The 27,080-nt window shown below is 55.4% G+C and overlaps 2 protein-coding genes across 18 annotated transcripts in view; one reads left to right on the top strand and one right to left on the bottom strand.

The window, feature by feature from the left end:
• Positions 1-8,132, top strand: part of MAP4 (microtubule associated protein 4) — a 206,403-nt gene extending 198,271 nt beyond the window's left edge. For 11 of the 12 annotated variants that reach the window (XM_049642576.1, XM_049642580.1, XM_049642581.1 and 8 more), the window contains 4 exons: positions 1,789-1,870; positions 3,471-3,583; positions 5,482-5,671; positions 5,800-8,132. In XM_049642576.1, coding sequence (XP_049498533.1) covers positions 1,789-1,870; positions 3,471-3,583; positions 5,482-5,671; positions 5,800-5,807 — 393 coding nt within the window. In that variant the 3' untranslated portion in view covers positions 5,808-8,132. The remainder of the gene's footprint in view (positions 1-1,788; positions 1,871-3,470; positions 3,584-5,481; positions 5,672-5,799) is intronic. The other variant, XM_049642577.1, reaches the window with a different exon arrangement.
• A 541-nt stretch (positions 8,133-8,673) lies between these two features.
• Positions 8,674-27,080, bottom strand: part of DHX30 (DExH-box helicase 30) — a 29,960-nt gene continuing 11,553 nt past the window's right edge. For 3 of the 6 annotated variants that reach the window (XM_049642593.1, XM_049642595.1, XM_049642594.1), the window contains 18 exons: positions 22,021-22,151; positions 21,271-21,381; positions 16,729-17,030; positions 16,127-16,247; positions 15,248-15,397; positions 13,147-13,299; positions 12,007-12,843; positions 11,640-11,715; positions 11,449-11,553; positions 11,015-11,190; positions 10,562-10,768; positions 10,388-10,469; positions 10,118-10,311; positions 9,827-9,986; positions 9,540-9,697; positions 9,329-9,432; positions 9,109-9,248; positions 8,674-9,000 (listed from right to left, as the gene is read on the bottom strand). In XM_049642593.1, the coding sequence (XP_049498550.1) occupies positions 8,747-9,000; positions 9,109-9,248; positions 9,329-9,432; positions 9,540-9,697; positions 9,827-9,986; positions 10,118-10,311; positions 10,388-10,469; positions 10,562-10,768; positions 11,015-11,190; positions 11,449-11,553; positions 11,640-11,715; positions 12,007-12,843; positions 13,147-13,299; positions 15,248-15,397; positions 16,127-16,247; positions 16,729-17,030; positions 21,271-21,381; positions 22,021-22,151 (3,461 nt within the window). In that variant the 3' untranslated portion in view covers positions 8,674-8,746. Of the gene's footprint in view, positions 9,001-9,108; positions 9,249-9,328; positions 9,433-9,539; positions 9,698-9,826; positions 9,987-10,117; positions 10,312-10,387; positions 10,470-10,561; positions 10,769-11,014; positions 11,191-11,448; positions 11,554-11,639; positions 11,716-12,006; positions 12,844-13,146; positions 13,300-15,247; positions 15,398-16,126; positions 16,248-16,728; positions 17,031-17,145; positions 17,389-21,270; positions 21,382-22,020; positions 22,152-23,902; positions 24,149-25,720; positions 25,781-27,080 lie in introns of those variants that run through there. The other 3 variants (XM_049642591.1, XM_049642592.1, XM_049642597.1) reach the window with 3 other exon arrangements.

The raw sequence follows: 27,080 nt of genomic DNA, 5'->3' as shown, positions 1-27,080 counted from the left end.
GGGGCAGACCTAGATGAAAGTCCGTTGGCCACCTCAAAAGTAGGGGCAAGTGTAGAGGACACCCAGACAAGTCTCCAACCCCAACGGGATTCATTTGTATAAAAGGCCATTCCTCCTCTTGATTGCTCACCAAATGTGGACAGGATGGCAAATCTGTGAAAGGCCTCGTGGAGCCTGTAGTCGTGCACAGTCGCGGCAGATGTGGAGCTCCAGGCTACCGCGCTGGGCCCATCGTGCAAATGCTTAGTATCCTTAATAATGAGCAGAGCAGCCAAGACTGGGCCTCTTTCACGTGTAAATCAGCAGAATTTTGTTGGCAGCGGGGTTTCTTGTTTTCACTTTTATTTGCATTTATTTTATGCAGAATTTACTCCCGGGCTGTAAGTTTTTGTTCCTTCGGTCTCTTCTGAGGTATCTTTTTTTTTTTTTCTGTGCAACTTCCTCTTCTGGTTTGGGAATAATCTGCTCTTTTCCAGTAAGATGTAAGTCCTACGCCACATCTTGGGGGCTTTGTCCACCTGGATGTGCAGTGACCAGAGGATCTACATCTAAACCCCTAAGTTCAGCAGTACTCTCTGCATTTTTAAGCGTGTGCAGTAAAATTACACACTCTCTTTGGGCCACTGACGCTGTGTCCAGCCCTGCTGTTAGGCCTGGGCACACCACTGTCTCCACCATTGTAGCAACAGAATGGCACACGTTGCTTCTGCAAAGTGACATCATTCAGTTACTTTGTGGCATTTCAGATACATGCATTCTTGATGGCCTGGGCAGTGTTTCACATGTGTTCTTAAATTGAACACGAAGAGTTGAACCTCTTGTGTGATTTTGTAGGGTTTTCTGGGTCAAGTAAATAGCGAACTGTTTTCAGAAATCACCTTCAGCCACTCACGGGAAGAGCGTTGTTGTTGTTTTTAATGGGAACAGCCAGGGCTGGGAGGATATGGAGACAAACCACGTAAGCTCTCTGGTGGGGGTCCGTTGTCACATTCCTGGAAACCCGGCCTCATGCTTCAGGAACCTTAAAACAGTCCCATCCTTTGACTGGGTAACTGAAGTTCTGGGCATTTTGCTTGAGAGGTCATCAGAATTGCCATGACTTCTGTTCACAAAGATATTTATTGCTGCCAGAGTTTTAATGGTGAAAAATTAGAAAAAAAAAAAAAACAAAAACAAAAACAAAAAAACCTTAAATGTTCCCTATCTGGCGTAGGTTAGGTTTATATAAGATCTTACAGAATGGATTATTATGTGGCCCCTTCTTAACATTTCCCAGCTTTTATGGGGAAAATGCTTATAACATGAATTAAACAGGAATACAAAATCATAGACACATACGTAGAAATCTGTGCTGTCAGCCATGAGGGGAAAATGCACTGAAACGAACTAAGAGGAAAACACCAAAACATCATTCCAGGTTATCTCTGGGCCAGGAGTTGATGGGTGAGATTTCAGGTGGAAGAAGAGGACATTTCAGGAGATGGGGGTCCAGAACAACTGGAGAAGAGCTGCCTGGCAGGTGCCCGGACAGGGTGGGAACATTGTGGAGCATGTGGGAACGTTGGTTCAGTCTGGCAGGAGGTGAGTTCAGAAGCTGCAGGGGCGGCAGGATGGATGAAGCGTTCTTTTAAGCACTTGGGGAGGTGAGCCTGACCTTGAGCAGACTGAGGTAGGGCCTTACACAGGGAGAGAAGAAACTTGAACGTGGAGATTGTCAAGGGAACACAGGTTTGGCCCTGAAATACATCCTCTCTCTGAGGCAATAATATTTTGTGGTTTATTTCTCAGGTTCAGATTCAGAATAAGAAGGTGGACATCTCTAAGGTCTCCTCCAAGTGTGGGTCCAAGGCTAACATCAAGCACAAACCTGGTGAGTGCAGTCCCCTGCTTCCCCCAGGGTGCCTGGGCCTCACCTGGGCTGGGTCTCCCCGCTGTGCTTTTGTCATTCCATAAAGATTCCTGGAGGCCGGGGGCCCCCCACCCCCACCCCCACACCCCCTCCCCAGCCGGCGGAGGGGACAGTTCAGTGCAGTTCGGTGCCTGTCGGGAGGGGCGCCCCAGGCGCTAACCTCTTAGGCGCATCCGAGGAGGAGGGGGTGGTAAAGGCCGCTGTCCACACGGGCATCACCGCACCCCTATTAGCGCGCCGAGAGCCAGTGTCGGGGGCGCCGTTCGACTGCGGGCGGCAGATATTCCCAGGCAGTGACGCCCCAGCTGTGAGCTCCCGCAGGACAGCGTCGTTGGGTAGCGCTGCCCAGGCCGCGGGTGAGGGTCTTGCTGCTGGGGCGGTGTGACTTCCTCCTGGCGGCGTGCTCCCGCCTCCACTGTCCTCCCCTACAGCCGTGTGTCCTGGTTCTGGGTGACAGTAGACCAGGGCTAGGGCACTTCCCCTGCAGCGGCAGGCACGTGGCTGGCAGATCTGGCTCCTTGGAGGTCAGGCGCCAGGGGCCACTTAAGGTGAAGGCAAGGAACTCTCGGCAGAATGTGTTCTGTTTAAAAGGGTCAGAACAGCTTGGCCCTTAACTCACCTCATCTCCCCCCTTTTATCTGGAAAATCCACTCTTGCGCGATGCCACCTTCCCCGGTGCCGCTGACTGACCCGAGGCTGGGTGTTTCGGCGGTGGGGAGGGGTGGGCAGGAGTAGGACAGGCGGCCAACTTGGCACAAAGCCGGGTGCTCTGGTTTGTGACGCGGGCTGAGGAGACGGGCCTCCAGAGGGGTGGGCCTGGGAGAGCAGGGCAGCCCCACACCCTGTGGCCACACTGTGGCTGTGAGCCCTGAACCTCGCCCTTGTGCACTGGCCGCCCGAGCGCGCTGGGCCCTGGGGCTGGTCCAGTCCGTGCCTGTCCTTTCTCAGCTCGGTGCCGGGACTACTCCCGCCTCTCCTCCTTTTCCTCCACGACAGAGAAGCCTCTTTCCATTTGCCTTCTTTTCACTACAGTGTGGCTCATGCAGCAGCACAGACAGACCCCGCCGCCACCCTACCTCTGGCCAGCGCCAGCCTGGCGGTGACTTTGGGCAAGTCACTCCTCTTGTCCAGCATCCGCTCTGGCGGCTGTAAAACAAGGGTCCTGACCCTGCTGGACAGGGCGTTCCTGCACTGCACGGAAGCGGGGCGCCCTGCCCCACCCAGTCAGGGGGTCGTGACGTTGGCTAGAGAACCCGAAGCAGACACCATCTCGGCGCCTTTAGAGGCTTGGCTGGAGGCTGTGCTGCAGGCCTGCGGTGGTGCTGAGGGTGCCTTTCTTCTCTGTGGAGGTGTTGCCGCTGGCCGGATGCAGACTGTCAGCCCAACTTTGAGAAGACTAGCCCTGTTTGACAAACATGTCCACTGTCCTTTCCTCCTCCTCTGTGCTCAGAGCCACGTTCCCCATTTCTGTATTGGGCACATAGCCAGTCCTCGGCCCAGCTAGGATTCCTGGTCCCACTGCCTGGCTTTGCCTATGTGACCGGTTGTATTTTGGTACCAGGTGGAGGAGATGTCAAGATTGAAAGTCAAAAGTTGAACTTCAAGGAGAAGGCCCAGGCGAAGGTGGGATCCCTCGATAATGTGGGCCACCTGCCTGCAGGAGGTGCCGTGAAGGTAGTGAGTGGGTCACCAGGGGGACATGGCTTGGGCCGGGTGGGAGGGGTTATGCAGCCGGAGTCTGGGTCCCAGGTACTGGGCGCCTGTCACCGCCCCTCAGTATCTTCAGAAGTCTTGTGTCACCCACACCATTGTGTTTTCCCAGTGTCCTTCATCAGTCCTGAGTGAGGCAGGAGAGGTAAAGAGGCCGCAACCCAGCTGCCTCTCATCTGTCCAGCTGGAGACAGAACCTCTCCTAACAGCCATGGCCCTCCTTACTTTTTGAGCCCATCTCAGCCATTTCCAAGGGGACTATGGGCTGGGGCACAGACTCCCACAAAGCACGGTTCTCCCCAGCTACCTCATGAGGGCGTCCAGGCTCCATGCCGGGCTCCATTCTGGGCCTGCTGGGAGCAGGATGCCACATTTGCAACTCCTGGTGACACCTGCCTCTAGAGGGACTGCCATGGCCAGGGCTCAGGTGGGCAGGACTTCCCATCCTCTGGACTGGCTGGGCCTCTCCTCCCTTCCCACCCTGTCTCCTTCCCTCCCCCCCTCCTTCCACGGCACTGTGAGACCTTTGTGTGCCAAGATGTTGTCTGTCCTTCGTTCTGTGTTGGGCGGTTGGGGGGGACACAGAGGGCGGCACCTTGCAGGCTTCTGTGCATGACCACAGCTGCAGCTGCTCAGGGGAAGGTGAGCCAGGGAGAGGGACACAAGAGCAGCAGCTGGGGCCTTCGCTTCTGCATCTGATGCCTAGCCCAGCCTCTGTCCCCTCTTCCCTCCTTCCCTCGGTGCTCCGGTTCAAGGCCTGACTGGCTTCTGTGAATGTGTGGGGTCCTGGCTCTGTCACAGGCTCCCAGTTCACGCCTCCATACCTTTGAGGAGCCACTCCCCAGTCTGTCCTCCGGGGGCCCTAACTCGGATGTAGTTGCTAGTCCAAAGCCACATGGCAAGTACATGTAGACCAGGGTTTACACCTGCACCTTTCTGACCCCACGTCTTATGTTCTTTTTTTTATTCACATCATCTCCCTTAATTATTTCTGGAATTGTCTTTCTGATACAGAGGCCCGTCTCCTTCACTGTTCTGATTAGAAACCACTGTAGAGTCTTCCATTGCCACCTTTCGGGTGTTCTGGGGCACGGGTGGCCTCCCACTGGCCTCCCCTCTTCTGTCCACCCCATCCTCCTCCCGCAAAGCCCTGCAGGCCCCGAAGTCTCCCTGGTCCCCCCTCCCTGGACCCCTTCCTCCCTCCTCTGTGTCCCCAGGCTCCAGAAGGGTGCCCCGCACAGAAGAGGTCTCGGTGTCTGGGGAGGGGTAGATGAGCAGGCGGGGCTCATGAGTTCCCAAGAGAGCCCCTTTAGCACCCTCTCTCTGGTGGGTGTGGTCTGGGACTCATCGGTCCGGTCCGAGGTGGTGAGCTGCACCCCTTGGGAACTGACTCCCAGCTCCCAGAGCTCCTTAACTGGCCTGCAGCACCCCTGCTTCCCGACCGATTCCAGACCCGCTGTCTAGAGATCGTTCCCAGGGTTTTTGCCAGTGATCGGATGTCACGGCTGTTTGGTGTCGGCCTTGCTGAGAAGCCCGCACCTCTCCCCTCAGAAAGACCGCATGAAACCGTGCACTCCACAGAGGAGCCCCCCAGGGTGTGTCACTAGCCAGGCTGCACGCTGGGCCCGAGGCTGTGTTCTTGCCCTACACTGGCCGCCCAAGCCAGGGGTCCTCTCACAGGCAGAGTAGGGGTGGGGAGTACGTGGTCTAAAGTCTCCAGATGACTGTGCCTAAATCCAGTGGCCGGGGAGGGGTGGGGGGTGGGCAGGGGGCAGGGAGGGGCTGTGTGTAAAACCCACCATCACCCATCCCACCTCCTCCCCGACTGACCCTACACTGTCTCCCCCACTGTTTCATTGTAGACTGAGGGCGGTGGCAGCGAGGCCCCTCCGTGTCCGGGCCCCCCCGCTGGGGAGGAGCTGGCCAGCCCTGAGGCAGCGCCCGAAGCTGGCGCCCCCACTTCAGCCAGTGGCCTCAGTGGCCACCCCACCCTGGCAGGGGGTGGTGACCAAAGGGAGGCCCAGACCTTGGACAGCCAGATCCAGGAGACAAGTAAGTGGCTGGGCTTGGCCTGAGGGCCAGCCGGGGGCCCTGCCACTGTTTGCAAATTGAAACTCCTTTTTTTTTTTTTTGACTAGAGTATGGACTAAATTTTAACCAAGCAACCTTTTATTTTCCAGGCATCTAATGATGACATTCTGGTCTCGTCTTCCGTCCCCTGTGTTCCTCCTCTTGTGTCCCTTGTTCCCCCCTCCCTTCCCTCCTCCCGTGTCACTGCAGATTGAGACCTACAGGCTGACGTTCCGGGCAAACGCCAGGGCCCGCACCGACCATGGGGCTGACATTGTCTCCCGCCCCCCCCACTTCCCTGGCGGCCCCAGCTCAGGCACCCGGGCCCTTGGCTCCCTCACCCGGGCTGCTCTATAGACCCCACACGGCTTGGGTGCTGGGCAGTCCTCTGGGTCCCCGCCCCATCCCCCTGCCTTGCTTGCCCATGGCAGTAAGCCCGCCCCCAGACCTCCTCCAGTCCCTGCCCTGGGCCCAGCTCCTTGCTTCCTTCCTGTCCCATCATTGCTCACTGCTCCGTAGACGAGGTTGGAAGGTGAATGGGGTGGGGAGGCCAACTTGGGATCTTGTGGGATCTAGGAGGGAGGGATCCAGATTCCAACCTCGTCTTTGGGTTTTTCGGACCAAACCCAAGAGAAACTGACATACCCGCCCTCCTCGCCGGGTCCACCTGGAGGGAAGAGTGGAAGTGGATGGCCACGTGGTGGCAGGGTGCTGCCTACATCCCCTGGAGCCCACTAAGCCACCGCCTCTCTCCTTGACCCCACAGTGGTGCCCACCACGCAGGTGGGGCCAGGTGCCTCTTGCTGCCCTGCCCCAAGTTAGTTAGGGGTTGGTTCTGCCTGTCCCTGCTGCTTCCTGTACCTGCCTAGCTGCTGCCACACTTCCCTTTCTCTTGTTTTATCTTTTTTTTTTTTTTTAAATAACCTAAAAACTGGTAGAGGAGTTTTGCAGGTTGAAGCCATGTCTAAATGAAAGTTCTCAGTAGGTGTTAAAGGAAATGGGGAGGGGACATCCTTAAGCCTCCAGCCGGGAGGTCAGGCATCGGGGGCTGCCTTGGCCTGGGCAGCTTGGGGCCCCAGAGTGTGTGGGCAGGGTGGGTGAGATGCAGGGGCTGTGGCCTGGTGAGCATAGGGCACACTAGGGGCTGGTCAGAGCGTGGACTGGTTGTTCTGGTATTTTGTGTGTATGCTGCTTTTCTTTTCTAACCAAGAGGCTGGTTTTGGTATCTCTGTCTCATTCCCTGGGATCTAGTGGGAGATACAAGCTCGAGGCCGGAGAAATAGGGAAGGGCTGTGGAGGTCAAAATTCTCCAGGCTTGCAGGCCTAGGACACTAGAGCCCTCAGTGACTGGGGTGCCCCAGATGTCCAGAACTCATGTGGATGATGAGGAATCAGGTATGGAAATTTAAAAATAAAAGCATGAGACAGGCCACCTCCCTTCCCTTACAGCCTGAGTGGAGAGTGGGGAGAGGCAAGGCCAGCCTGTGGAGGGGTGTCCCAGCCAGGGCCGGTCTTGGGATGGCTGCAATGATGAGAAATCCCGGGAATTGTATGGACACGGAAGATTCTTATTGCACTTGTATTTTTTTTTTTTTTTTTTTTGTATTAAAGTTTGCATGGTTTCTAATAAAGGATTAAAATGTAACAGTTTGTAGTGAAATGGCCGGGGAGTCTCCCAGGGCTTCTCCTCCGGAAGAGCATTTTCTGCAGTGCAGACTTGCCCCGAGGAGGTGGCCACAGACTCGGCCCCTCGTCTTCCCCGCCGCTGCTCCCGGTGACCCTTGGAGCTGAGAAGGTAGGGGCTCTTGACTTAGGTTCAGATTTGATCTCTGTGTAGAGGGAGGGCATCTGGGCCAGCAGGTTCTCCCACTTCTGAGGTAGCATTTTCCTTGGGGAAGTTTGACGCCACATCCCCAGCTCCCCAAGCACATACTGTGGGGGGGCCTGTGGAGAAAGTGTTCCCCGAGCCAAAGACTGAAGAATGCTTTGTGCCAAGGACATTGGGGCACCCGTGTTTTGTCAGCAGGAGGAAGCGGCAGAATGAAGCAGTAGACAGTGCAGGGCCCGAAGGTACCTGTGCCCTCTTTGTGTTAGTTCCAGGCCCACACGGATGCTGAGGTTGACAACTGGCTCTGGGTCCACAGGTAGGGGTAGGAGAGGTGACCCTAGTAGAGAGCTCTCTAGGTGGGCTGGAGCGGTCGTTCTTCTGAGGGGTGGTCTTGTCCCAGCTCCCTTGAAGTGTCCCCCAAGCCAGAGAAGCTGAGAAGGCTGCCCTGACAGCTGGGGACCAGAGGCCCCTGTGAGCTGTTACTACCTGCAGCCGTTTGGGGGTGTGACATTTCTGTACTTCCGGTTTGCTTATGGCTCAGCTATTGCCTGTGTCAATCTGTGATTCCGTTGTACCGATTTCAAGAGTAAATAAAGCTCGTGATGTCCCACCACACAGGCCCTGTATCTTGTTGTGTGTGTCCTCGTTGGTCTCCGCTAGCCCGTCGCCTCGTATCGGGAGACTGATGTGTGCACTGTGCAGTCTTGACGACCGTAGCCTCTCATCTGTGAATTTGTGGATGCAACCAAGGGGAAGTCCCAGCTTGTGGCAGGGCTGCCACACAACCCGAGGGTTAAGGTTCAGGTGCCCTTAGCTGCCTGAGGAACTTCTCTCCCAATTCTGCTTGGGGCTGGGAGGTGGCAGCCAGATTCCACGAGGACACGCGCTGTGCACGTACCACTGGCCCGGAGAGGGAGACGTGAGTGAGTGCATGCTCAACACCTGCTGTCCCAACCCGCAAAGGCAGGGATGGTGCAAACAGGCTGCCTGCCACGTGGGCGCGGAAGCAGCTGCAGGACCAGGCAGGCCCCTGGGACGCAGGTCCCACACCAGCTAAGCCCCTCCCTCCCGTGACCTCAGCCTCGCAATAAGCGGGAGTTTGGGAAGCGGGGGATGCTGGGGCCCTGAGAGAGGAGCCCCCAGCGGAGAGCAATGCTCACAAGGGATAAATAGAACTTTATTTTAAATAAACATTTGCACTCTGTACACAGCCCCAGCAGACACGGGGCTCAGTCATCGGCTGTCTTGCGCACGTCAAAGCTGCCACAGGGCCCACGCAACAGCTCCGCCAGCAGGGCGAGCAGCTGCCCGTGCTCCTGCTGCACGCCGGGCGGGAGTGCGGCCAGCTCACTGCGCAGGCTCCGCTCCACCATGCGGCCCAGGGCCCGGCGCAGCTCCCTCAGCAGCCGCACGGTGCGGGAATCCCCCTCCAGCCTCAGCAGGTCACTGTCACTCAGGGAGATGGTGGCCCGGCGCCCATCATCTGGGGGAGGGAGGAGGCGGCAGAGGGCTAGGGTGAGGCCAGGCCCCGGTGGATACAGACCGGCCCGAGCCGCAACGGGGGTGGGGGTGGGGGTGTGCCGGCACCCACCACGTATGTGGACGTCCCCGTCTGTCAGCAGCAGCACAGCCAGCGGGTGCACCTGGGAGGAGTCCCGGACGAAGACGCTGCCATTGGACTTGACGGCCATGAAGTACGTCAGCCATCGGCTCCGGAGCCGCGTGGCCTCCCTGAGGAACACAGGGCTGGGTGAGGCTGCCCTCCTAGGGAGCACGCCCACTGCTCCTCCCCTGCCCTGCCTGCCTCCCACCTGTTGATGGTCGACTTATGCAGCAAGATGTTGCCTGATTTGGTCCTGTATGTGACGCTGTTGGGCTTGAACTTGCCCTGCCGGGTCACCTTGCCCTGCCTCACCTGCAAGGATGAAAGAAAAGACAGACGGGCTGAGCAAGAAGCCGCTTGCTCAGCCGCGGATGAATCCGCGGAGGCCGAGGCCCCCCGGGCCCGCCCCGAGGCAGCACCTGGATGAGGTTGGGGTAGAGGCCGGCCATCAGTACGCCCTTCACCAGCTCCTCCTCCTCACTGTACTCGTTGCACTGGGCAGAAGCCAGGGTGCAGTCCGAGGGCTTTCCCACCAGGAAAGCCTCATAAATGTTCTCTGAGAACTGCTTGATGAGTCCTGGGGAGTTGGGGGCGGGTGAGCCTGCGGCCCCCGAAGCCACGAGGCTGGGGGACGACACGCTCCGTGGTGCCTCAGCCAGGGGGGTGTGGGCCGGGAGGGGCTGGAGACGGGGTGAAGCCCACTGACCATGGATGAAGCGCAGGCTGGGTGCGTACAGCAGGTTCTCCTCCAGGTAGTTCTCCCGGGAGCTGCGGTCCTGCCAGCGCAGCACCTCCTCCCAGCCGGCCACGGCCCGCACGAAGGCCAGGTGGTCGCTGCCACTGTCGTGGCTCAACAGCGCCTTCACCTGGGAGGCAGTGGGAGGGCGCGCCGGGGTCACGGGGGGGAGGGCTGGCGGTGGCCGCCTCGGGACAGAAGGTGGGGGTGGGCCGAGAGGAGGAGCAAAGGGCCACGGGACGGGACGGGGCTGGGTCTGACCTTGTCCACCTCCGCCCGGTTCTGCAGGCTACTGCTGAAGGGGTCCCGGGTGAGGCAGGAAACGACCACCAGCAGCGGGTGCAGGCAGCGGAAGATGGCAGCCAGCACTATGGCCTTGGCCAGCCGAGGGTCGGTGGAGATATGAGCCAGGCGCTGCCCCAGGGTGGTCAGGTACTCCCGCTGGTCCAGCACTCCTGCAACAGTTCGGCATCAGGATCGCCCGTGAGAGCCATGCCGTGACCCCCGCCGGGCTGGCCCCGCCACACTCACCGATCTCCTGGAGCAAGATCACGGCCTCGTCCACTGCCTTAATGTTCGGACTGTCCACAGCCTTGGAAAGGAACTCCACTGCCTGCAGCAAGAACCGGCCGGAGCCTGCCATGAGCCCGAGTCCCGCCCACGCCTGACCACGTCCAGCCCATGCCCAACCCGCCTCCGGCGCACCGTCTTCTCGGGCATGTGGATTTTGGCTTGTAGCACCAGGTTCTCAAGGGGCGTGCGCAGAATCTCCGGCACTTGGAAAGGGACCATTTTCTCCAGCCGGCTCCGTGGGAATAGGTGGTAGGCAAAGCCTGACTGGCAGCGGCCTGCCCGGCCCCGGCGCTGGATCACATTGGCTCGTGACACCCACACAGTCTCCAGGCAGGACACCTGGGGGAGGGGGTGGGTGAGCGGCGACACAGATGCCAATGCGCCTTCCTCAGTGCTCCCCCACGTCTGGCCTTCACCTCACTTAACCCCTCAATGGCCCCCCCCACAACAGGGACACCGAGAGCCCATGAGTGTGGCTTCCTTCAGACACACAGGGCAGCTCCAAGGCCCATCTGGGCTGGGGGCCACCTCGGAACTTGTCGTTCTTCCCCCAGGGGCTGGCTAGGCCCAGGAGATGGGTGCCACCTTGGTCTTCAGGTCATAGCGTTCCTCCTTGTGCAGACCGCTGTCCACCACGTGCACAATGTCATTGACTGTAATTGAGGTCTCCGCGATATTGGTGGCCAAGACGATCTTGCGCACCCCAACTGGCGGCTGCTGAAATATGGCCTTCTGGTCCATCATGGGGATGTTGGAGTGCACTGGTGGGCAGCAAGAACACGCTGGTTATGGGCACTGCTCCTGCTCCCTGTGATGAGGGCACAGGGCAAGGATTTTGACCCCATTTTGATGAAACTGAGGCCCAGATCAAGAATACGCCCAGTAAAAGTAGAAAAACCAACAAAATTAGGGCAGCCTGGTCAGAAACCCAGGCCCCTCGAGTCCCAGTTGGGTCAGTCCCCAGGACAGAGGGCAAGACTGGTATGTGAGGGCAGAAGGCCTCACATGCATGCTCTCACCTGGCAGGATCAGGTACTTGCTCTCGTGCATGCCCAGGGCCTCCTGGAGGCGTTGCTGCACTCCTTTGATCTCCTGCCACCCAGGCAGGAAGCAGAGGATCCCACCTGTAAAGGGGCCCTGCAGGCATGAGCTGTCACTCTCCGGCAAGTGGAGGTCAGGGTGGGGCCGGGGCAGAGGGGAAAGCACCCACCTGGTTCCCCTCGGGCATCAATGTGCAGAACCAGGTCCGTCACGAGGTCCAAGTCAAGTGCACATTCATCCTCAGACTAAGTTGGGGGAAGACAGGCCACAGTCACAGCCCCAGGGAAGGACACAGTCACTCTGTGACTCAGTGAGGCCCAGGCACTCAACCTGTCACCTCCAACCCTCACCACACCCTTGCCCAGAAGCCCCCCTCCTGCCGCCCCCGCCCCCCCCCTCCCCCCCATCATTTCATTTCTACCAAGGAAACAAGCTCGGGAGCATTAACTCACCCTAGGCCACCAAGCCACAGGGACAGGGAGGAGGGGAATCCAGAGGGAAGGCCGGGGAGGGCTGGGGCAGGCACGTCCCCTCACCTCGTGGTGCCGGTGCCGGTGCGGGTACTGGTGCTTGCCCAGCTTGGCCAGAATGTCCTCCAGGTAGTGCTCCTTGACGGGGTACATGAAGCCTGGCACCTTGATGACAGGGCAGCCACCAAAGTAGCGGGAGAAGCGCTCATTATCGCCCGTGGCGCTCATGAGCACCAGCCGCAGGGCCGGGTTGAGCCGCTGCAGGCCCTTGAGCAAAATAAGCAGGAAGTCTGTATTCACGTCCCGCTCATGGACCTCGTCCACGATGACATGGCTCACGCCCTCCAGGCTGGGGTTGCTCTGCAGCTTCCGCAGCAGGATGCCCACGGTGCAGAAGAGCAAGGCCCCGCCTCGGGCCGGGGGCTTGCTTTCCAACCGCACCTGGAAGCCCACGTTCCGGCGCAGAGAGGGGCCCAGTTCGTGGCTGACCCGCTGTGCCACCGACACAGCGGAGATGCGGCGCGGCTGGGTGATGATCACATTGCAGCGGGCACCGCGGCCCTCGGTCACATAGCGCTCTAGCAGCAGCTGGGGGATGCGTGTGGTCTTTCCACAGCCGGTGTCCCCAGAGATGACCACCACCGGGTGCTGCTCAATGGCATTGAGGATTGTGTCCCGATGCGGGTCCACAGGGAGCTGGGGGGCCTCCTGCCAGACTGGCCCTCGCCGCCGCCACAGCTCCAGCAAGTTCTGGCTCAGACGGACCTCCTCTGCTTCTGACAGGGGCACGTAGGGCTTGCCTGTGATAGGGTCACTCAGGGGCCCCGAGTCCTTGCCCAAGGGCAAGACGTCATCACTCTGCAGCCGGAGTTCTGGGGTGATCCATGAACTATCCACAGGGTACTGCAGGATGGGAGAAGCAAGCAAAATGGTGAGACAGATACCGTCTTCCTCATTCACTCACAAGCCCTGCCACACAATTCACCTGGGCCAGATGCCATGGCCCAGCCCGCTGGCCGGCGAACTCAGTACACGACTGCCCAAGGACTCTCATGGGCAGGACTGGGCTACTCAGGGCATGGGTGCTCCCACACTCCAACCTCCTCAGGGAAAACGGGGAGTCACTCCTGCCGGTTGCAGGTAGAGACTCAGTGCAGGGAAGACTGAGGTGGGGGTGGGTTGCAGAAGGGGTTCTGGTTCTCTTACATGGTTCAGGAAGGTTTCTATCTTGCGGAGGATGGGCTCAGGCACCTGGATGGTACATGGCCGGCGCTGGGTCTCACCCAGCTCACGCAAAGAGGCCAGGTTATACATGGCGTGGGTGAGCGGCTCGTTGTTGCGGTCCACCAGGCCCAGGCTCTGCAGGGGGGGAAGGGGGGACACTACAGGTTGATCTACGCCCCTGCCTCTCCAGAACGGGCCCAGACAGGCTCAGAAGCTTGAGAGAAATTGTGCAGAGCAACCTCTTTCCTAAGAGATTTTGCTTTTAAGTGGATGTTGTGCAGAAAAGAGGAATTCCAGGAAAATGTAACTCTTCACCCCTGCCCCAAAACTAGTAAAAATCAATTCAAGAAAAGTAAGACTGGACCTGCTTGAGAGGAATACCCCTCAGAAAGTTCTCCTTGAGCAGCCAGGGGCCCCACAACAGCCCAATCTCACCTCTATGAATTCCCAACATGGACACCTCAGCCAGGCAGGCCAGGCCCTTAATGACCCCATCACGACCTCACGAGCACCCTCTGTGTTCACTGCCTCCAAAGCACACCCCGCCCCCCTGCGACCTTTCCGTTCCAGCTGCCGCGCCACCCCGTCTCCACAATACCCTTTCTATCCGTGACCCCTTTACATGAATGTACATAGAATTTCTTGGAAATGTCTACTCATACAACTCAATGAACACTGCATCTTATTTCCCTACATGTCCAAAGCCACCTCATCAGACATAAAACAAGGCATCCCAACACTTCAGGCCAAGTGTGCAAAACCAGTCTTTTTCCCTAGTCTCATGTTCCTGTCACCTGTGACACCAGGATTCTACTCGCCCTCTGAAGCTCAGATCAAATACTCCCTCCTTCAAGCCTGCCCCCACAGGGCCTGATCTCTCTCCTCTGGCTTCCCGGCAGGTCTCAAAAACAAGGATCTAGTCCCTGGACCCACTCGGCCACCTCACTCCAGGAAAGGCCTGAGAGTTTACCTGTGGCCTCTGACAAGCGGCCAGCAGCGGGAGCACCGCTGCCAACCGGGAGCCAGCTCCTTTCCGAGACAGGGCTGTCCCATGCCGAGAGCCTCCTGATCCTCAGTTACCTGTGTCTGTCAAGTTAAAATTCAGACCTCTGCAAAGTTCTACCGATTAGCCCCAGTTTGGTCTCCTGAGCCACAGGCATCTGTATCTCTCCCTCTCCTATTCTCTGAGCTCTCATTCAGAAACGGGGTTCCCAGAGCCGAACACACACCAACGGTATATCTGACCAGAGCAAAGCAGGCCCTCCTTGCTCTCTTCCTCTGCAAACTAAACCTGTACTGGGGTACCTGGTGGCTCAGTCGGTTAAGCGTCCAAATGCAGCTCAGGTCATGATCTCGCGGTTCGGGAGTTCAAGCCCCACATCGGGCTCTGTGCTGACAGCTCAGAGCCTGGAGCCTGCTTCGGATTCTGTGTCTCCCGCTCTCTCTGCCCCTCCCCCACTCATGCTCTGTCTCTCTCAAAAATAAACATTTTTTAAAAATTAAAAACAAAAACAAAAACACCTAAACCTGTACTGATGTGGGTTCAGATCCCCCACTTCTCCAGCAGGCACGGTAGCGATGGCTCCTACTGCTGGGCACAGCTGGCCTCCGAGGCCTCTCCAAGGGAACTGCCCACTGGAGGCCCCACCGTGCACACCTTGGGGTTAAATGAATCTCCAATCTCCATCCCACATAAACATCTTATTACTCGTTTCGCCCACAAAGCCCAGATAACTAAGATCTCTCTAGACGCCAAGACTGCCGCTTGGCACAGCACCATTCCTTCTGCTTTTTGCTGTTCACAGCAACAGGCACGTCCCCTCCCGGGTTCACCCGGCTTTGGGCAACAACACCAAAAAGGCTGAGCTCGCAGGCAAAGCACCTTCTGAGAGAGTGAGGGATTCCTAGAAACAGCAGTCATGTGGTCAGAGAAGCAAGGCTCGGACACCAGATGCTATTGTGCTCAGGCTTTCAAAGGCCTAGTGTGGTGGGTTTCATTTCCTGGAGACTTGGGCCAATTTGCCAAGGGTAGGGGAGCTCTAAGATCTCCCATGCCTCACACCACGGACCCGCCTGGACTCACCTTCAGTTTCTTGCAGGCCAGGGCTGCTGCCTTATTCTCAGCCTCCGCTTTGCGGCGCCCTTTGGCGACAAAGGTCATGGGACAGGGCCAAAGCAGAGTGAGGGTAGACAGCTTGGTCTTGGTGCCCACGGTATGAAACTGCATGAGGTTCTACGCGGAAGGCGAGAGAGATGATTATGGAAAGACAGAGAATGCATCCTCAGAATGCCAAGGAACCCAGTCATGGAATTAACCCCCATCTTAGCAGGTGCCAAACATCAGCCACGCGAGATGGGCCAATGTACAGGCAGAAGGAAGCCCCTCTAGGGCTGCAGATCCCTAGGCCTGGGCTGGCTTCTCTGGCCATCCTGTGGTTTCAGAGAAGAAGACAGCCTCTGGACAACGCCGCCACCCACCCTCCTAGCCTAGTGTGCTCTCAGCACCTTTGAAGACAACAGGGATGGTGGCAGCTGTGGGGTGAGCAGTCGGCATGAGCCAGAACCAGGCACATCCTGGGGGTGCGTGAAGGCCTTACCCCTGGAGAGAAGCTGTGCTTACTGAAGCCCTGAGCCCGGACACAGAGATGAAATTCATGCCTCGGCAAGACAGCGCCACACCCCCCCCACTCCTCCCAGCCACCCTGGACCAAGCTTGGGTCTCCGGCTCCCGCGGCACCAGCCCACCCGGAGCTCCTACACCGATGTCTATTCCGTCCTGACTGCTTCACACTCCTCACAGGCCAAGAACCCCAGACCCCTGACTGGCCTAGGTACGGGCTGAAGGTACAGGTATCCTCCACCATCACACATACCTGTAGCTTCCCTCCGACCTGGCCCCGGGGAAAAGCACACACAACCAAGCCAGCTCCCCACCCCACACATTCCAGGATACCCAACTCACCTTAGCTGTGGAGGACGATGTTGCTATCTGAATCACTTTGGCCAGAAGGTTCTTGGGAAGTGGAAACTGGGTCAGAGCCCTAATAGCACTGTCGTCGTCTGTCATTTCAAAGGAACCCCCCCTGGGAGGACCAAAAGTTTAGGTGAAAAAGCTCTATCTCTTCCCAGGCCAATTTCCCCTCAGGCTCTGAGGCCCACGGGGGCAGGACACTGCAGTGGGAGGCATGGAAAAGATGGCAGGCCAGGCATCTTCGCTCAGCATGTGATCCTCTCAGAAACACAGCATGACTGACGCCCCCTCAGTTTCCCCAAACGGATAATTGGGGACAGGGGGCAGGGGCCCAGGGGCAGAGTAGTGGCTGGGACTTGGAGGGACCCAAGTGTGAGCTGGACGGAGGGTCCACGCTGCCGTTTTGCACGAGCCCAGCCACGCCGTACAAGACCGCTTTCCCCAGGAACGGCAGATGTACCAATGAACAATGGGACTCACAGGCTGAGGTGTAGCGGGGGCCCTCCCATCTCCGAGAAGGCTCCCAGGGAACATCTCCCATCCCCGCGTCAAGGCGCAGCCAGCTTCCCTGCATCCCCCACGTCCAGCTCTACCTCGAGTCCCTGAGTGGGGTGTGGGAGTCCTGCTGGGCCATGGACAGGAAGTCGGTGACATCAATGGTCCCCTCTTCTAGCTCTTCCTCCTCATCCTCCTCTTCCTCCCGGCCCAAGGAGCGGGACAGGCCTCCAGGTCCCCCTGGCCGGATGCTCTCGGGATTCAGCTGCCGCCAGGAAGTAGGTGGCATGGTGGGTTCTGGGCGCCACCAGCTGTCAGCCGGAGAGCCAAAGCGATCGGCTAGCACACGATATTTGGCTGCATCAAACAGCTCGTTTCGGGGACCCAGCAGGCCCCAGCCCTGGGGGGTGGGGGCAAAAGGCATGTCGTGAGGGTCCATTCTCACACCTCAGTCCGCCCAGAACCTGCTCCCTTACACTAAAAGTCCCCTATGCAGGAGCCAAGCCCCTTTGTACCTGTCTGCCTGCTTCAGCCCCAGGTCCAGGACTAGACATCAAGAGGGCCCTTAACATGTCCCGCACTGAGGGTGCCTGGGTGGCTCAGTCGGTTTAGCGTCTGACTCTTGGTTTCAGCTCAGGTCATGATCTCATAGTTCATGTGTTTGAGCCCCCACGCCGGGCTCTGTGCCAATAGTGCAGAACCTGCTTGAAATTCTCTCTCTCCCTCTCTGACTATCCTCCACTTGTTCTCTCAAAATAAATAAATACACTTTAAAAAAAAAAAAAAAAAAAGTCTACCTCCGAAGGGGTGCCTGAGTGGCTTAGCTGATTCAGCATCCAATGACTTGATTTTGGCTCAGGTCAAATCAAAATCTCATGGTTTGGGAGTCCGAGCCTTGAGTCAAACTCTATGCTATCAGAGCCGAGCCTGTTTGGGATTCTGTCTCTCCCTCTCTCTGCACCCCCCTCCCCTTAAGATAAACAAACAAGTCTAGCTCTGACACATGAAAAAGACAAAGTAAGCTCTTACACCTATTAAACAAAAAACTGAAGGGAGAAAAAACCCCCAGGGAATGGGGAAGCAGATGCATTCACAAAGTGATCCAAAAAGCTTCAGTGAATATAGCAGTTAGGGAAAATGGAGCCCACACCACAAACCAGATCTATCCCTGACATAAGAATCCTACGTTAAGAATGTATTCTAGAAATAACCTGGGATGCTTATAAAGCCATTCATGCAAAATCCATTGTTTTGAAATATAGCTTTATTCTTTTCTAGACAGAGTACCAAATAAAACATGCTGACTCTCTAGCACATACGAAGCAACACGCTGGTTACCCTGAGCACCATTAGAAGAGATGAAACCTGGTCCCTGCCCCCAAGAAACAGAATCCACGAGGCAGAACAGAAATGCAGATGACCAGGGTCTAAGGAACCACAAAGTGAGAAGCTAGATGAACACAGTTAACAGAATTCCAATCAAAGTCTGGATAAGCTTCTTGCACGCTTGACAAGCACACACTCAGTCACCTCTGTGTTGCTGGCAACTGGCACCAAGCACAAGAGCAATGCTCGATGATCTGGTTTGGGGGGGAAGGAAAGAGCCAATGGACGTGAGTATAGATACTGGGGAACGAAAAGGCTGCGTGCCGCAGAGCACATAAAGGACTCCTATAACAACAAAAACACTCCGATTAAACAACAGGCAAAGAACTTCAACAGGCATTTCTCCAAAAAAGGTAGACAAACGATCAACAGCACAAGCAAAGCATTCTCAAAAACTACAGCTCTCTGCAGCATGGCATAAAATGATACCTACAGGCACAAATCCTCAAAATGTGCTCCCTCCTCATCAAGGTACATTTGGGGGAAGAATTCCCCCAGAGAAGCAATCACTGTATTTTTGACCGTGGAACTTAGTTTTCCACAAACTCCTCGTCAGCATGGTTTCATATTGCTCTAGGGCATTTGCAACATTTTTAACTTCATCGGGTCAAAAAGAGTGTATGAAAGCAGTCCCTTCCCTTCCCCCAGTAACGTCTCAGAAGGAGGCCCCACCTGGCCCAAGTGCAGCTCCCTGAAATTTGTAGCTGTGCATTTCTCAAGGGGAAGACATACAAAGGATACGGTGAGGGAATATGTTTATGGCAGCTGTGAAGAGCTGACATACCGCTCTTCTGACAGGGACAACAACTGGAGATGGAAAAGCAAACACTGCCTTTTGCTGCATTCTGTCCTTTTTAGCTAACCTATACGATGTTTTACATACTGGGAAAACAGTGTGCGGTTAACACAAATATAGGAATTTACCTTAAAAAAAAAGAGAGAGACAGAGAGAAAAGGTGATTAACATCAGTACTCGTTACGGAAATGCAAACCAAAACCATGAGATACCACCTTGCACCCATTAGGGAAAACAACAGACAGTGCTGGTGACGATGAGGAGAGACTGGAGTCCTCGTGCGCCGCTGGTGGGAATGTGACACGTTACGGCTACCGTGAAGACGGTATGGCACTTCCTCCACCTGGACTACCATACTACACAGCATACCATGCTACATGCTACACACATACCATATTACCATACCACCGTACGATCCAGCAACTGAAAGCCACGTCCCGAAGAGATTATCTGGACACTCAGGTTCACAGAAGCATTATTCACAATAACCAAAAGGTGGAAACAACCAGAGAGGCCCTTTGATGGATAAATGAATACACAGAGTCTGGTATATCCCTCCGATGGAGTATTATGCAGCCTTAAACGGGAGGGGATTCTGACACAGGCTGCACGGACGGGCCTTGAGCTCACTACGCGAACTACGATAAGCTAGTCACAGAGACAAATACCGTACGATTCCACTGGTGTGAGGATATGAAGTCTCTGATGGAGTCACATTCACAGAAACAGGCAGCAGAATGGTGGCTGACAGGGGCTGAGGGGGCAGGGAACAGGCGTTTATTGTTTAACGAGTATGGAGTTTCAGTTTTACAAGGCGACAAAGTTCTGGAGATTGGCTGCATGAGGTTTAATACTACTGGAGCGTTCACTAAAAAACGGTCCAGACGGTACATTTTATATTTTGTGTAACTTACCACAATTCAACAAACGTATATGCAAAAAAGAGGCTATGAGCTGAGCGTAGATCGGGAACAGAGAAAGGGCTGGGAAGAGAGAAACGTGACCATGACTTGCTGCATATAGGCTGCCTTCAACATCCAGAGAAGGATTTCTCACCCTCAGCATTACTGACATCTGGGGCCAGGTAATTCTGTTGTGGGGGCCATGCTGTGCATCCCCGGCTTCATGCCGGTAGCACTCCTCCGGTTGCGGCCACCAAAAATGTCTCCACACATTCCCAAATGTCCACGGCAGTCAAAATCACCCTCCCCGCAGGAGAGATTCCTGGAGTAGAGCTGCTTGGAGAGATGGAGGTGTCTGAGAAATTCGGCAATGAGGCTGGCTGAACCTCTAAGAGACAAGCTTTCCCCCGGGAAGAAGGGACAGAGAAAGAAGAAATGTTCACAGAGGGTAGGAAAGGAAGAGGAGCCTGTAGTGACCCAGAGAGGAGGAGAGGGAGGAGTAATCCAGGGGCTGAGGAAGCTATGCCTGAAACATTTGAGCAAAGCGAGAACTGTGAAAGGCTGGCCTGGCAGAGCACTGTTCCGGTCCATCAACAATCGCCTGGTGACCACTGCTATTTGTCACGCACTATGGGGAAAAGGCAACCAGCAAACAGGACAAGGGCCACAACAATGCAGTGGAAAAAATGCAAGCCATGGGCACAGAAAGCTGTGTGCTTTCTGGAAACCATGGGAGCGGGGCTGACGGGAGGGATCAGGACACTGAAGTATGCGTGAAGCCCACTGAAAAGGCTCAAGAGGAAGGATCCGAAAATTAAATGAAAGGACGGGAGAGGGGATGAAGAAGACACAGAAAGGGGATACAGAAAAGAGAAGGGTGGTGTGGGGGGCCAAGGCTGGGAAGAGGGCCTTTCCTCCTCAGATGCAGGAAGGAAGGAGGGATGGCAAAGGCCTAGGGATTCAGTGGGAGAGAATCTGAAGGAATATGCATCCTACAGCTTTGTCCTCACTGGAGCAGAAATGAAGACTGAGGAGCCTAAGGAAGAGCAATGGTTGGCGCAGCCACAGAGGAAGCCAAGTAGGGATGGACAGAAAGGCTGGCAGGCAACACTGAAAGTCTAGTTAAATACCAGGTAACCAAGAACCTAAAAGCGGCCCATGCCCGACCACCAGGAAGTGAGGGTAGCAACAACCATGCTTCCATTACAAGTAAGAGAGAATTGTGTGGGTGCAGCGAAAACACACACGAAATAACGCGAAGTATAGCTCTGCTGCTGTACAAAGGGAGTATTTTTCATAAAGAGTTCTCCTGTGTTTTCTGAAACCACAGGAGGTAGGTAACCACAGAGGCAAAAAAAACAAACCAAACCAGCAAATATTCCCTTGCTGGCTGCGCAGCAAGGAAAGAACCACAAGGTGGGAAGGACGGGTGAGTGAGTGAACACTGTCAGCTTCCACCTACATGCACGTGGCACCAGAAAGACCATCAGAGCCAGGGGCAAGGAATTTCCCAGGGTGGATGGAGGTCTGCCTGGCTTTTGCTAGGGAAGGGTCACCTTGAACAGCTGGCAGGCCGCGGCCGCAGCCTGTCGCTCAGCGTCGATCTTCTTGCTGCCATAGCCTTCTACCTCCACGCTCTTGGGCCACTTTATGTGGAGGGTGACTTTCTGGGAAAGAGAAGAGAGAATGAGGATGGTCGCCTTTCCAGACTGCAGAGCTGCTGTAAATCACACGGAGTGCGAATGGCACAGCTGTGGGCCTGCGGGCAGCAGAGCCGAGTGCAGGCAGCACCCCACGCCCATGGCTAACCCCCGTGAGGCTCTAACCTTCCCGTCCTCAAGCCGTTCATCCCACCTCAAGATGTTTGGCTTCTTCAAAGTGCCATGTTCTAGCCAGAGAGCAAGGTGGGACCCATCTTTATTGTTAAAAATCTTCATTCAGAATGGTTTGCCTGCATGCTTCTGTGGGTCCCAGGACCTACAAGACTCTAGGAACAGGAATTTTTATCAACTCTAACCCTCTGCAGTCCCAGTTAGTCAACAGGGGACCAAAACCAGGGATCAGTACAGAGGCCTGACACACACAAGATGAGAACAGACTCCTCACCTCACCTGCCCTGAGTTCCCCCTTCTCTAAACCAGGCTCTTTTTCAAACCTAGCTTTGCTTTGAGATTCTCTGCTGACCATGTACAATTAGCAAAACCCACTCTATGGCCTCCTTGACAAAGAAACCTGAGGGAGAAGACGGCAGCCAGCCTCCTTCCTGAGAGTCAGACCAACACGTCTCCCAACCACCAGTGAGTTACCTTTTTCTTCGGTCCATTCGTGTGCACGTAGACCAATTTGTCTTTTGCATGTGAGATGCCGAGGGCTCTTCCAATTACACTGTTGAGAAGGTTTTTGGGCTGTGGGAACTCTTTTAATAGGTCCCTAGAAGCTAAGAAAATAAGAACAAAAGCATTATCGTTTTTTTTCTTTTAAAAAACCCATGGGGTGCGTATCAGGACAACCCTGGGCTGGATACTGAGGATGTTGGCTTGTGACCCCAAACCACCCGGGAGCATCTTGGAGAAGGAGGAACGGCTTCATGGTTTTCAGGGACAGTGCGTGACCAGACCCACTTGCACAACCGTTTCCAGAAGAAAGACCAGTGAGCCACACACCACAGAGGAGAACCAGCCAGCATCCTCTTCCCCACAAGCTCCTGATTTAACATATCAGCTACAGAAGCCTAGGTGGCAACACATCCCCCTCGTCTGATGTCTCGAAGAAGGTACCGAACAAAAAATGAAACAAAAATCCACCACACACACAAACTGGAGATAAGACAATGCGAGGCCCCTCCTAAAACAAAAGACACACAAAGTCTGAACACCAGGCCCCAGCCCTCAACTGTACCTCGGCACCTTGCGAAAGGCCTCTGAGAGCCAGATTATGTGTAGGGATATTGATCAGAGGTCTCCACAACCAAGAACTCTGCATAAGCTATTCCTCCCCCAAGTTCACTGGAGTCAAGTGGAGGCAGGATGCAGCAGGCATCATGAGAAGTACCTCGCTTGTTTTTCACTTGTACTTTGGATCAATCCCAGAGCGCAAATGGGTGAGATGTCCAACTAGAAGCAGCTTGTGCCAGACACCAGGCTTAGCTGGGAGTGGCTAAAATCAGAAGTAAGGGCCCCAAAGCACCAAAGTGGCCCTTCGAGAGATGCAGGGTCAGAGACTGGCAGAGGTGACAGGAAGCCTTCTCGTTCTCCACCCACAGTCTCTGGTGTTATATTCAGCTTTAAACCAGCCCCCAAAAGAAACTTTGTTCATGTGCACCTGCATGCATCAGTCATAAATCACCTAGGGACAGTTTTCAGAGCAAGTGGCCACCCTGATCCTCATCAGACACTTAGGAATGGTGGTGATGTTGGGGAAGCCACTGTATTTTGACAAAGCTCCTCCAGGAGTTCTGATGTAATTCTATTCCTGAGCTGAGACTGTTTCCTTGCAGCAGATGACTGTGACAACTGGCCATGAGGGAGAATTCTGCCTGACCCTGCATCCCTCTAAAGAACTTATAAAGCAACCGAGATTCAAGCGTTCAGACCGCTATTTAAATAGGCTCAAAGGGGTTCCCACAGAGGGACCCAAAGTTAAGAGGCCCGCCAGACCCCCAGGCACAACAGATGCGCACTGGTGCCCCCTCCAGCTCTACAGGGCCAGAGGAGGCTGGCTCTCTCTATCCATCGCTGCTAGGCAGGGATGCTCTCACCAGTCTCATTCCTGGGCTATTCAGGAGACACAACGATGGGAATCGTTCGGTCTCTACTTCAGGTCCTCAAGTACCAAGTGTATTTTGGGTTCTTTCTCACATTGGTGAGCGTGTGCTTACCCTCGATGTTCTAACCCTTGACCACCCATTCGGGCGAGAGACGGACGTTCTCCTCTTTTTCCCCACGCCCTCCAGGTACCGCGCCTCTCACCTATTCATGCCAGGTGCAGGCGCTCCAATCCCCGAACCTCCGCGCCGGGGGTCCGTTTGGGCCTGTGCCACACTGAGCACTGCAGCCCGCCAGCGGCCGGCGGTCTCGGCCCCTAGCGGAGAGGGGCCCCGGCCCACCAAGCCTGACCCCGGCCCGCGCCCCCCAGCTCTGCAAGCCCCGGGAGCCAAGGGCGTCGCGGCCCGACCGCCCCCGCCCTCACCGTTCACCATGCTTCCGTCGCCTTCCCCGGGCCCGCTGGGGGCCACCCCTGCCTCGGCCTCGGCGGCCTCCTTCGTGTGATCGGGGCGGGCGCAGCCTGACGACAGGCCGCGTGAGCGTCCCTGTCGCCCGGCGGCGCGGGGACCCGGCGGTCGCAGGCGCGGAGCGACGCCGGCAACCAGCGCCATAAACCTCCTGGCGGCCGCCATCGCGCTCCCGCCGGCCCCCGCGGGCGCGGAGCCCTGCAGGGATGGGGCGGGAGCGTGGGAGCAGCGACCCGAACGCCCCCTGGCGGCCGGGAGGACCGGCGGTGGGGGCCGGCGGAGGCGTTCTCGGAGCCCGCGCTCCCCGCCCACTCAGCCGCGCCCGTGGGCAGCCTGGGACCGCGGGCACCCAGCTGAATTCACTCTCCCGTTAAACGCAAACGCACAGGCTCGTTGTCTGAATCGGGGGCAGGGAGACGTAAGGGGGCTTTTTGGGAAAAGTTCACGCCTTAGCTCAACGTCCATCCAAGGAGATGAACTCCCAAGTTCCTTCTAGGTCCCGCCCACTGCTCATAAATACCTCTCACGTGCCCTGACAAACTGGCTTGCACTCCAGACCTAAGAGTGAGGATAACTGCGAAACCAGGGCACCCCCATCTCATTTAATAATGGCTTACAAAGTAACCCTGATGGAGAATCCGGATCCAGGACAGGCAAGACCTCTTGAACATAAGACCAGTTTTAATCCCAGGGCTGGAGTCAAAGTGAAAAATACCAGACTTGGAAAACGTGGCCAAGAACTGAGATGGTCCAGCAGTGCGAGTCTGAGGCTGCTGTTTTTTTACTTGTTTGAAAGCCAAATGGAATTCTGTTTCCAAACTACAATGCCTGGGTTCTAGCCAGGCTCGTTCCCCTTCTGCCTCGTATGGCACTGAGGAACAGAGATTTGGCTCGGCTAGGAATGACACAGAATCTGCATGTTGGGGCAGTGACAGTGACAGGGAGGGGCTTAGTTAGAGGCTGGCAGTGCAGCTGGGGATAAGCTGCGAGGGCTGGGTTTGTTTGTTTGTTTGTTCTATAATTCTAGATCTGACTCTGATGACTCCTGGAGAGCTTGTGAAAACATTACTGGAAGCCACCCCCCCCCCCACCCAAGGTTTCTTATTCATTAGGTCTGTAGTGTGGCCCAAGAATCTGCATTTTTAACAAGTTCCCAGATGATAATGAGACTACAGGTCTGAGACCACAATTGGAATTGCTGGCCTGTGTCAAGAACATGGGATTTAAGTCTTAATATTTGTGCTTAGTCCAACCTCTGCCACTTGCCAGCTGTGAACCTTGGGCAATTTCATCAGTTGGGAAAATGAGGACATAGTTGCTCTACTCATTTGGTATGGCTCTGGTCAGGATGAAATGGGAATGTCTGGAAGGCGGCTCTGCACAGTGCTCTAGAGAAGTCCCTCCACTGAGGTCTGAGACAAGAGAGGACAGATCCCTTAAAGACAGACCCAGGGCAGGGTGGGGCAGCTTCAACTCCAGTTCCTCCCTTCCCTCCTCAGAGAGCTTCTAGCAGGAAAGGGGCAAAGGGGAAGGTGGCCTTGGCAGCAGTGGGCTGACCTCACAAGGGGACACCACCATCTGTATCAAACACCCCTATCTAGATCACCTACATTGAGGTGGCAAGACTGTTGGGGCAGAATACAGTTCTACAATTGCTTTGAATTTGGGCAAGTGGCACTCTAATTTGCCAAAAGCCAAGGCATCCACCCAGCTTCAGGATAGTTTTCAAGGACTATTATCAGCCCAAATTCCCTCAAAAGAATCGAGAGGCTTACCAAGACTGGTCATGGCATTAGGGGCTGAGGCCAAATTTTGAAAACTGTGGTATCTGAAAGCTGAAGGAAACAAAAGTCTAGACAGAAAGACATTCCCTGACCCCCCCGCCCTCCCTCCCCGCCAACATACACCTGAAAGCAGGCCCTGGGCCCATCATGGTGCTTCATTCAGCAGGCCCTCAGTATAGCACTCTGACAGCCACTTGGGCTGAGGTCAGAATGCTATGATTTTTTGGATCTGCTCCCAAAGGGGCCAAAGTGGAGGGAGAGACACCCTGTTCAACCAGGGTGATAAGTGCATGGGTGGGCCAGGGGGGTGTTACTATACTATTTTATCTATTTCAAAAAACATATTTCAAACAGATGTTTGAAATTTTATGTTTAAAAAAAGCATCACGTGATACCAACCAACTAGTTGGTCCTCAGGGACCTTGTCCCCCTTTTCTATTTCACTTACTGCATCTGGGCTCTAATAGCTGGTATCACCTAGAGCAAATATTTCACTTCCACAAACCTCACTGCCTTTTGTAAAATGAGGGTAACCCTTATACTAGCTCTTGAAAACCTTCTGGTTTTGTGATCTTCTCCCCTTTGGTCTAAAGCAGAGGCTGCAAAACTACAGTCTGCAGATCAAATCCACCCACTGCCTATTTTTATAAATAAAGTTTTATTGGAACATAGCCATGCTCATTTGTTTATGTATTATCTATCACTGCTTTTGCATTATAACAGCCGAGTTAAGGAGCTGCAAGAGAAACCATATGACCCACAAAGCCTCGAATATGTATTTTCCAACCCTTAAAGAAAGTTTGCCGACTCCTGCCTTAGAGAATCTTGAAGAAAGTTAGAAGGGCTCAGGTATGCCCTCTTGCTTTCCACCAAAATTAAAGACTTCTCCTCCACTCTCCATTCTTTGGGGAGTGACTCCTTTGCCTGTGAAAAGGAAGAAACTTTTGAAAAAAGACGTTTCACTGGCTCAGGGATCTCGCTGTTCATTTCTGAATCAAGCATGACATCTGGTACTAAATATGCTAAACAACATCTGGCAGTGTGGAATTAAAGTGTAAAGGATCTGCTGAATACACAGGAGGATGTTTTAGGACCCTAAACTTCAGAAGCCCCAGGAAAAAGCAATTACGAGGAAGCCCAAGGGGCACCTTGGTGGCTCAGTCAGTTACGCGTCTGACTTCAGCTCAGGTCGCGATCTCACTGTCTGTGGGTTCAAGCCCCGCGTTGGGCTCTGTGCTGACAGCACAGAGCCTGGAGCCTGCTTCGGATTCTGTGTCTCCCTCTCTTTCTGCCCCTCCCCAGCTCATGCTCTGTCTCTCTCTCTCTCTCTCTCTCAAAAATAAACATTAAA

This window comes from Panthera uncia, chromosome A2 (assembly GCF_023721935.1).
Source record: "Panthera uncia isolate 11264 chromosome A2, Puncia_PCG_1.0, whole genome shotgun sequence".
In the NCBI taxonomy this organism is placed as follows: domain Eukaryota; kingdom Metazoa; phylum Chordata; class Mammalia; order Carnivora; family Felidae; genus Panthera; species Panthera uncia.
The sequence above is the reverse complement of the archived record's forward strand: the minus strand, read 5'-3'. Positions and strand labels throughout refer to the sequence as shown.